Below are 11,362 nucleotides of genomic sequence, written 5' to 3' on the forward strand. Positions count from 1 at the left end.
AGGTGGTGGAATGGGGTACCCCTGGCATGTTACATGCTGAGGTTGTCAGGCTATAATACGGAAAACCTGACCGCAAACCATAGTGGTGCAGCGTGTTGGGAAAGATGCCACGTACCCTGCTGTGGTATTCGATAGGAGTAGGAACCTTTGCGCTCCGCCACAGGAGGCTAAATTGCCCGACCTTACCCATCCCCCTTTTTCCAGTGGCAATCAAAATTTGTCGACCCTATTATCCTTGTGACCCATCCTTTTTTTTTCAGTTCATGTTCATTGTCTGAATATAGCTGAAATATTGCTGCTCGGACGTTAAACCCCAACAAACAAACAAGCAATATTGCAGAAAGTCACATTCTTTTAATATTACAAATGATTGTTTTAATATTCAAAAATTATAATTGAATACAACAAATCCATTTTCTAATACGAGAAAATCAACATATAATTTTTAAAAATCTTTTTTTAATATTAGAAGTTCAATTAAAATTTTAGTATTAAAAACGGGTTTTGTGACATAAGAAATCAAATTTGTAATATTAAAAAATGAATTCGTAATATCAAAAAATCATTTTTTTAAATAAGTAAAACACCTATTTTTGTCCACTCTGGCTTTCCCTAATTATATCATTGTACAGTAATACAAGGAAAGTGGATACAATTGCTGCAATAAATCGAAGAATTCATAAACACTACTTTAGCTTTTGTAAAGTGTCTTTTTCTATTTTGTTTTGTTTTCGTTCGCTTTGTTTGTTGTTTTTGTTTGTTTGGTTTTTTTTTTTTTTGTAAAACAAAATTACAGAAACAAATTAAAATGCATAATGACACGTTAATGATGAATTGACTTGATGAAACACAATATCAAAATAAAAGTCAGTTCTATAGTCATGTCGTCATGAGTTTTCTCTCATGAGTTGATAAAGATAAGAAGTTCATCTGACAGAGTCGGTGGTGTCAATTATGTCTCTCCAATGAATGCATTGTAGCTTGGTGGTTCATTAATGCTAGATTATTTAGTTTTTAATTAGTTCTTGTAGTTTTTTTTTTCAAACGTTAACATTCTGAAGTACATTTATGCACCTGTTATGTAAAAATCGTGCTTGAATATCAAATCAAATATTTGTAAAAACACGTAGAACCGCAATTTATTGGAACGATATGCTTAATTGTGAAACGTCTTTATATATTTACATTATTTCTGTGAAGATAATTGTCGTTTTACTATTTTTTTTATTTTCCTCCTTTTGTGTCTGTGACAAATGGAAATAGTTTTTGGGGACAGTCATTATCGCTTTTACATGTTTCTAGGTTCTGGTTACAAAAGTCTGTTGAACACTGACATATAAACCCAGTTGGTCTTTTATCACATCCAATAATTTTGCTTCCGCATTTTCGGAGGTAAGCTGGAAAAAAAATAATTCAATCAATCACGAATAAGATTTATAAATAAAAATGGGGAAAAAATATATTTTAAAAAAATGTGTCATATCATTTTGTATGGCTAACTAAGCCATCTAATTTGTATAAAAACATATTGAATTTCCAACATTTTTTTTCAATAATCTAACAATGAAAAACTTAAAGAAACAACAAACCTTCGTCTGTGTAGTTTTTTAGGGCACCGACAAAGCATGTTTGAGAACAATCCGCAATGTTGTGTATAAGTTCATGTGTCTGGTAAACTTCAAAGCCACAGATTCCTGGGAACGACTCCGAGTCACAAACAAAACATTTTATACCCTGAACTAAAATAAATAAAAAATATTTATCCTTTTTTGTTATACATTATTATTGAGAATGATAAACATAAAAGACGATATGAATTCTGCATTGAACAAAAAGTTATAATGTCATGACTATATCAGCCATTAATACATAACTTCTATACAACAAATAACTTATCTGTCTAATTTTCCAGAATAATTAGAAGTAATAAAAATCTCATATTGTAAATATACTCACCGACATAAATTTTAAGTATCAAACACAAAAAGCCTAATATATTCATTGTTATGTTTTGTATCAGTTGTTTTTCTTTTTTTTTTATTTTCAATGGACAGGAAGAAACTCCCTATATCCGACACTTCATACGGCTGTCGCATTTCCTTTCGAATTTAAACGAATAAAATATCATGTTTTCTAGGTATTTATACCAAAGATACACATATTCGACCCGTGCAGGTCCGGGTGTCAAAAGAATAGGCCTGCAGCAGCGCTAAGCTTGTCGTAAAAGGCGACTAAATTGTGCTTAGAACATTAGCAAGGGGCTAGGGCGCTCTGCCCACAGTGCAACTGGGATGTGTGTCGCAAGTGGTGAAATGGGGTACTCTCGGTGTGTTACATGCTGGGGTTTTCAGGCTATAATACGGAAAACCTTACCGCAAACCATAGTGGTGCACCGTGTTGGGAAAGATGCCACGTTCCTCGCACGATAAAAAACCTTACTGTGGTATTCTACCCACCTACCCCTATTTCCAGTGGCAATCAAAATTTGTCGAACCCATTATCCTTGTGTCCCATCCCATTTTTCATTTCATCATTTCATGTCCATTTTATCACCCACTTCATGTTCATCGCCTGAATATAGCTGAAATATTGCTGCTCGGGCGTTAAACACAAACAAACAAACAAGATATACATATTCTAACATTTTAGTTTATTCCTTCAATGTCACAAGCCTTTGTCCACTTATAGTGCTAAATAACTATGTTTGCATATAGAGTACAACTGTAAATTGTGAAATAATTTTTCATTTGCCTATGAAAGTTAATCTGTATAATATAGTTTATTCACATGGAACGTATAATACAATGCTTTACCAAGTTATATCATACGTCGAATGTACAGTGAATCTGACGTATATTTGACCTGGTCATGGACACGGAGCTGCTGTAAATATAGTAGTCAACACTTCACAAATAACTTTATCGGAGATCACAATATGTTTCCGTTTATACTTCACCTCCCTTCTTCTGATAAACAAAACGTTACATCGTATGTCTGACCTAGTTCTCCTTCAAATTAAGCAGTGGTTGATTGAGTCAGGACAAAAACTTATGAATTATATACTGCACTACATGAAACGTAACTTGATAGTATATAAACAAAAATATTTGTCACAGAAACAAATAAATGTATGATTATGAGTTTGGTAATTATGTAAATGGCTTTATGACCCCACCATGTGATTTAAAATTACCGTTAAAACATGCAATATCAATATCACTAAAATACTATTATGAATCCAATATGTGTAGGATATTTTCTTATTATACAGTCCGCCCATGCAGGTCCGGGTGTTAAAAGAATAGGCCTGCAGCAGCGCTAAGCTTGTCGTATAAGGCGACTAAATAGTGCTCAGAAACCTAGCCGGGGGCTAGGCGCTCTGCCCACAGAGCAACTGGGATGTGTACCCCTGGCGTGTTACATGCTGGGGTTGTCAGGCTATAATACGGAAAACCTGACCGTAAACCATAGTGGTGCACCGTGTTGGGAAAGATGCCACGTTCCTTGCACGTTAAAGAACCCTGTTGTGGTATTCGATAGGAGTAGGAACCTTTGCGCTCCGCCACAGGAGGCTAAATTGCCCGACCTTACTCATCCCCCTTTTTCCAGTGGCAATCAAAATTTGTCGACCCTATTATCCTTGTGTCCCATCCTTTTTTTTTTCATTTCATGTTCATTTAATCATCCATTTCATGTTCATTGTCTGAATATAGCTGAAATATTGCTGCTCGGACGCTAAACCCCAACAAACAAACAAATCAATTGTCATGGTTTTTTTTCCATAAAACATCAACCTCATACTTCAAGCGTTGGTTTTACAAATAAAGTTTTTATTGGATCAGCATCATAAACATGATGATTTCTTTACTGAAATTAATTTCCTTCACTGATTCAATTCTCGTCCTGATAGGATGACATTGTATAGGTATAACTACGTCACTATCATCTCGGACCGCTCCCGTAGGAACACGACGATGTAAATGAATGACGTCGAAAAATATTTCGTGACTTAAATGACATGATAAAAGGGAAGAATTTTAAGAAATACACATTGTTTTCAGCGATAAAAAATTTGTTTGTTTGTTTGTTGGGGTTTAACGTCCGAGCAGCAATATTTCAGCTATATTCAGACAATGAACATGAAATGAAAAAAAAAAGGATGGGACACAAGGACAATAGGGTCGTCAAACTTTGATTGCCACTGGAAAAAGAGGGATGGGTAAGGTCGGGGAATTTAGCCTCCTGTGGCGGAGCGCTATGGTTCCTACTCTTATCGAATACCACAGCAGGTTTCTTTAACGTGCGAGGAACGTGGCATCTTTCCCAACACGGTCCAGCACTATGGCTTGCGGTCAGGTTTTCCGTATTATAGTCTGACAACCCCAACATGTAACACGCCAGGGGTACCCCATTCCACCACCTTGAGCACACATCCTAGTTGCTCTGTGGGCAGAGCGCCTAGCCCCCGGCTAGGTTTCTGAGCACTATTTAGTCGCCTTATACGACAAGCTTAGTGCTGCTGCAGGTCTATTCTTTTAACACCGGACCTGCACGGGGCGCGATAAAAAAGAAGCATATAGATATATGGAATGGTATAAATTATTGCGCTTATTAAAATATCCTCCAAATAGGAGTTACAGCTTCTGTAACCTTACCTTATATAAAAAAAAAAACTACAGATGTAAAGCTGAGTCTAAGCTATACTACAAATAGCTGTTTTTATTTTCGAGAGGGCACATTGTTTTAGTTTGATGAAGAAAATACTGTCATAGCAACTTCATGTGAAAATGTAACTATCATTCTGGGAATTTCATTTCATACAATATCTACAAATAATAAATTCAAAGCATTTTCAGATGTTTTGCATAACATTTGTCTTAAAGCACGAAATTGAATTAAAATTTAAAATGTTAATTATAAAGTTAAGGATAAACGAATAGTAATATCTTTTTTTTAAACATTTTTACGACAAACGTTTTACAGGAAAAATTGTTCAGCAATTTTCATTACCTTTTTAAATCGCCCCGTGCAGGTCCGGGTGTTAAAAGAATAGGCCTGAAGCAGCGCTAAGCTTGTCGTAATAGGTGACTAAATAGTGCTCAGAAACCTAGCTGGGGGCTAGACGCTCTGCCCACAGAGCAACTGGGATGTATGCCCCAGGTGGTGGAATGGGGTACCCCTGGCGTGTTACATGCTGGGGTTGTCAGGCTATATACGGAAAACCTGACCGCAAACCATAGTGGTGCATCGTGTTGGGAAACATGTCACGTTCATCGCACGTTAAAGAACCCTGTTGTGGTATTCGATAGGAGTAGGAACCTTTGCGCTCCGCTAAGGATAAATTGCCCGACCCTACCCATCCCTCCCTTTTTCTAGTGGCAATCAAAATTTTTTCATGTTCATCGTCTGAATATAGCTGAAATATTGCTGCACGTACGTTAAACCCCAGGTCTCGTTAACCACTTCCGGGTCAAATGGCCACCCCCTATGTAGTACCAAAAATGCACTGAACTTAGACATATGCATTGTAAGTCCATTATTTGTGTGTATTATGATTAAAAGTAGTCAAAATAAAGCTGTGAATGTGTACTTTAAAATCATATATGTAATTAACTACAAAAGTGTATGAATATTGTTTACATGTGTGAGTAATTTGCCTCCGTGCTGTCAGTTAGCATAACAGGTAAAAATGTGGATTTTCAGTATTATTTATTCAAGTAAATTTTGTGAAGAATTTCTACTGTCATCGTACCATTAGCATACTGATTTTGGAAGCCTTATTTTCCAAGCTTTGCAACGGTATGCAGCTTTAAGATGTCATTTGTCCTGGGAATTTTCAGTGAGACTTTGAAAATTACTTTTTTAACATGTAAAGTAATGGAAACGTTAGAAGTGGTTAGTGAGACCATAAATTAAATTATGGCATATTTCAGAGAAATGCAGGTCCGGGTGTTAAAAGTATAGGCCTGCAGCAGCGCTAAGTTTTTCGTATAAGGCGACTAAATAGTGCTCAGAAACCTAACCGGGGTCTAGGCTCTGCCCACAGAGCAACTGGGATGTGTGCCCCAGATGGTGGAATGGGGTACCCCTGGCGTGTTACATGCTGGGGTTGTCAGGCTATAATACGGAAAACCTGACCGCAAACCATAGTGGAACCACTGCGCTCCGCCACAGGAGGCTAAATTGCCCGACCCCTTACCCATCCCTCCCTTTTTCTAGTGGCAATCATAATTTGTCGACCCTACTGTCCTTGTGTCCCATCCCTTTTTCATTTCATCATCATTTCATGTTCATTTTGTCATCCATTTCATGTTCATCGCCTGTATATAGCTGAAATATTGCTGCTCGGACGTTAAACCCCAACAAACCTAGAACTCGAACAGAGACTATGTGCCCAAAAACACCACTTAAGAATGTTACACCAATTGTAACATGTCCGCCGTCGTCGCCAATATGCCCTTAAATATCACGTACACCAAAACTACCAACTTCTAGAGACACCTCAGCAAGTCCAAGGACTTCACTCCGTCAAAGGAAAGATCCATCGTGGTTGAAAGACTATGAACATTAAATTCGAACTGTAAAACAAAATTTTCAGTTGTGCTGGACTTTAAATTGTGTTTTCTTTATAAACACCGGATTTAGGAACGATCTTTATAGCTTAAAACTAATAATCTATTTCTAATTACTTTATATCAGTCATCGTACATTTAGAATAGATATTCAATGACTTGAGGGGGATAGAGGAATATCCGTTTGATTATTGTTAATTTGCTTTTGTATTTTTTCAGATCTCCGTAATTTCTGATGTTAATATAAAGATATGAGAAAACAGTATTATACTCATTTAATGAACTAGATAAAAAAGAAGTACGGTCTTGCCGAAAAGTTATTTTTATTAGTTTCCGCAATATTTTTAAAAAGGTCTGAAAGTAAACAAAATCCTTGATCGCAAAAAATACCAATGATAGCTCATTTAATTATTTACAGATGATAGAGAGTCATTTTCACTTCAGAGTAAGATTATAAAAATATATGGTCACCGAGGTAACTGAAAAGGTTTTAGGTTACAGACCACCAATTCAACCAATGAGCATTCGGAACGTACGCAAAAATAGTCCTACGCAGAAATTACCCCTGTTCCTCATAGTGCTGTGAAAAAAGTTCTCATCTTATTTAAAAAAATTAAACAGTTTCTGAAAGGAAAAACATTTCTGTACATTTTATAGGTGCATTTTGCTTCTTGTGATGTGAAGCCTAATCTCCATAATGATTTTTAAATATACCCCTATCTTGTGAAAACACTGGGATTTCCCATGCTATTTATAGACCCTTCACTTCCGGTGACCAGTACTGCACTGCAAGTCTGCTAACCCCACATGCCATTCTGAGGATTGTGAGCTGACATATGTAGAATCATGCTGATATATAGTCCTCTGCAGGTTAAAGTTAAGGTAAAGTCCAGAGAAGCCATTGAATATTGTGAAATTAGCATAGAAGCCTATGGAAAGTGGAATTAGTGGTTTTTAGCCTAAATATGAAGCCATGGCAAAATGAAAAGTTTCTTGAAATAGCTTTAAACTACTTGAAGATCTTATTAACTTTGCCATGAGAGGAATACACTACAAAAATCCTTCAAAATATGCATTTTTTTAAGTTATAGGTCCAAATTATGGAAAATTGGTCTTTTTGGCTGATTTTTATGTCCTATCTGGTAAAAAGTGTAGAAAATTTAGTAAAAATATCAAATATTAAACTTTGAGGGCTATATTTACCTAAATATGGTGGTAATAAGCACTTGAAATCAAGTTTTGTGTAGATTTGAGCAAAAATTAGGTTAGAAATGAGGAAAAACTCACTTTCATTACTGCGGTTAAGGCCATATCAACATTCCCCTATGGCAACATGGAAAATCCATTATTGAGTACTTTTTTTGCTTTAGGTGCCCTTTACTAGTCATGTTTTAATGTGAAAACACTGTATTTACAAATTTAAAGCCAAATATATCACCTTTTGTGAAAATTTAAAGATTTAGGATTTTTGACATATGATCAAGAAAAAGGGGGAGGCATGTCAGAAATAAATTTTTAAAAATAGACCAATTTCTCAGAAAATGATTACTTTTAAAACTATTTCTTCATTAATATTGTTAAAAAACAAGTTGTGATTGATATTTTTTATTTGAAAAGTCAGAAAAAGTTCTTTGCAAATATTTAATGCATTTAAGTATGATAGAATATTGTCACTTTTTTGCTCGCACAACTTGGTTACCCTATATTTAAAAATCAAATATTTAAAAAAGTGCTTGTCACATTTCACTGAAACTTTGCAAATGCATTCAGTATGTGTGTAGGAAGATACCTGTATAGTTATTTATTTTTTCTAAGACAAAAAGTGACTCTTTAGGTTACAGACGCCCCGTGCAGGTCCGGGTGTTAAAAGAATAGGCCTGCAGCAGCGCTAAGCTTGTCGTAAAAGGCGACTAAGCAGTGCTCAGAACCCTAGCCGGGGGCTAGGGCGCTCTGCCCACAGAGCAACTGGGATGTGTGCCTCAGATGGTGGAATGGGGCACCCCTGGCGTGTTACATGCTGGGGTTGTCAGGTTATAATACGGAAAACCTGACCGCAAACCATAGTGGTGCACCGTGTTGGTAAAGATGCCACGTTCCTCGCACGTTAAAGAACCCTACTGTGGTATTCTTCCGGAGTAGGAACCATAGGGCTCCGCCACAGGAGGCTAAATTGCCCAACCCTACCCACCTCTCCCTTTTTCCAGTGGCAATCAAATATTGTTGACCCCATTGTCCTTGTGTCCCATCCATTTTTTCATATCATCATTTCATGTTCATTTTATCATCAATTGCATGTTCATCGTCTGATTATAGCTGAAATATCGCTGCTCGGACGTTAAACCCCAACAAACAAACTAGGTTACAGACCACCAATTCAACCAATGAGCATTCGGAACGTACGCAAAAATAGTCCTACGCAGAAATTACCCCTGTTCCTCATAGTGCTGTGAAAAAAGTTCTCATCTTATTTAAAAAATTTAAACAGTTTCTGAAAGGAAAAACATTTCTGTACATTTTATAGGTGCATTTTGCTTCTTGTGATGTGAAGCCTAATCTCCATAATGATTTTTAAATATACCCCTATCTTGTGAAAACACTGGGATTTCCCATGCTATTTATAGACCCTTCACTTCCGGTGACCAGTACTGCACTGCAAGTCTGCTAACCCCACATGCCATTCTGAGGATTGTGAGCTGACATATGTAGAATCATGCTGATATATAGTCCTCTGCAGGTTAAAGTTAAGGTAAAGTCCAGAGAAGCCATTGAATATTGTGAAATTAGCATAGAAGCCTATGGAAAGTGGAATTAGTGGTTTTTAGCCTATATGCCCAAAACAATGAATTAAAGTTATTGAAATGGCGGGAAAGTGGCGCGTGTTTTGGATTGTTTGGTTAGGATGTTAATTGCAAGAATTTTAATATCAGACCTGGCATTCACTTTTTATGTTGTATCACCTTAAGGCAGCCTTTGCACAACTATCCTTTAGATTGATTGATTGTTGGGAGTTTAACGCCAATGTATGTCGACATTTATCGAAAACATGAAAGCAAAACCCCTCCTTTTGGAATTCGAATAAAACCTCATTTGGAAGCAATTCATCTGGAGACCAATGCAGTGACGCCTGTTGTTACTTCGACACCTTCCACACCCTTCTTTCATTTTTGATCTGCGTGAATATAAAAAGTCCGATACCAATCCTTTATTTTTACAACACAAATTTTCTGAAATTAAAGCAAATTATCCAGATTTTTCGACGGTGTATACAGATGGCTCAAAAGATGGCGATAGCGTTGCATGTGCTGCTGTCCATGGTGACAGAACTGTAACTGAACGTTTGCCATCAAGCGCTTCCATATTCACAGCTGAAGCTCGAGCCATATTGTTAGTACTTAAATTGATTACTCAATCTAATCTGTCACAGTTTATTATTTGTTCTGACTCTTTGAGCTGTCTTTTGGCAATTAAGAATCACAAACTGAAAAACACTCTTATCTTACAAATTTTATATTTTATTCATCGACTTCGGGAATTCGATATAGAGATTGTTTTTCTCTGGGTACCCAGTCATGTTGGCATTCAGGGGAATTCAGTTGTAGACAGGGCTGCCAAGAAGGCATTAAATGAAATAATAAAGGACGTTAGTTTGCCATACACCGATTTTAAACCTTTAATAAGGAAATATATTTTAAAGATGTGGCAGGACCGATGGGACGGTCTTGAACACAACAAACTCAATTCCATAAAACCCGATCTAGGCGTTCATCAATCCGGGTCGGGCAATCGCAAAGAGCAAGTGGTCATGACTAGATGCCGCATTGGATATTCTAGATTTAGACATGGCCATTTGCTTGTTGGTGATCCTCCACCTGAGTGTATCCCATGTGATTGCCCTTTCTCTATCAAACATGTTCTAGATTGTGTGGATTTTGCCAACACCAGGCAAAATTATTTTGACTGCGCCAATATGTTTGATTTGTTCAAGACCGTTTCATCCAAAAACATTATCGATTTCTTGCGGGACATCGGTTTATTTAATAAAATCTAAATTAGATACCTTCTTCGATTTTTCAATATTTTAAATGTTTTATCGAAGTTATGTTTCTATATGTATTTTATGTATTAGGTTCACCTTTTATGTACCTTTTTATATGTAAATAGCTGCTTGTTTTAATTTCATTATTTTATGAAGAGACTTTGATCTTGCTTTTAATATTTCCATTTCATTCAATGTTCTTGCCGTGATATGGCCCTAGTCGCCGAAACGGCATTAAAAGATAACAATCAATCAATCAATCCAGATCCATCAGTGCGTATTACGTATTGGCGGACTTCAATCACTTGACCTGATTTATCCCATTTCAACGGACAGTTTCATTTTGAATGATCCGCGATGACTAGAGGTGGTAACTGTTTGCCATGTTCAGATAGTTTCTCGGCAACTTTCATGTGTCTATGTCTTAGAGCTTCCTCACGTTTCAATAAAGTATCATGCGTGCTGGTCCGGGTGTTAAAAGAATAGGCTTGCAGCAGCGCTAAGCTTGTAAAAGGCGACTAGTGCTCAAAAACCTAGCCGGGGCTAGGCGCTCTGCCCACAGAGCTACTGGGATGTGTGCCCCAGGTGGTGGAATGGGGTACCCCTGGCGTGTTACATGCTGGGATTGTCAGGCTATAATACGGAAAGCCTGACCACAAATCAAAGTGGTGCACCGCGTTTCTTGCACGTTAAAGAACCGTGCTGTGATATTCTGCCGGAGTAGGAGCCATAGGACTCCGCCACAGGAGGTTAA

The 11,362-nt window shown here is 37.1% G+C and overlaps 1 protein-coding gene across 1 annotated transcript; it reads right to left on the bottom strand.

Annotated features, from left to right (window-relative positions):
* Positions 1–1,113: 1,113 nt before the first annotated feature.
* On the bottom strand, positions 1,114–2,107 carry LOC148627691 (uncharacterized). The gene is made up of 3 exons (XM_088577089.1): positions 1,957–2,107; positions 1,590–1,739; positions 1,114–1,397 (listed from the first exon to the last, which is right to left on the bottom strand). Exons 1-3 carry the CDS (start codon positions 2,000–2,002, stop codon positions 1,225–1,227), a joined length of 369 nt encoding a protein of 122 aa, XP_088433215.1. The 5' UTR covers positions 2,003–2,107; the 3' UTR covers positions 1,114–1,224.
* Between the last annotated feature and the right edge of the window lie 9,255 nt (positions 2,108–11,362).

The sequence above is a fragment of the Perna viridis genome, chromosome 1 (genome assembly GCF_037379345.1).
Source record: "Perna viridis isolate PV_CMFRI_1.1 ecotype Kerala chromosome 1, ASM3737934v1, whole genome shotgun sequence".
NCBI classification, from domain to species: Eukaryota; Metazoa; Mollusca; class Bivalvia; order Mytilida; family Mytilidae; genus Perna; species Perna viridis.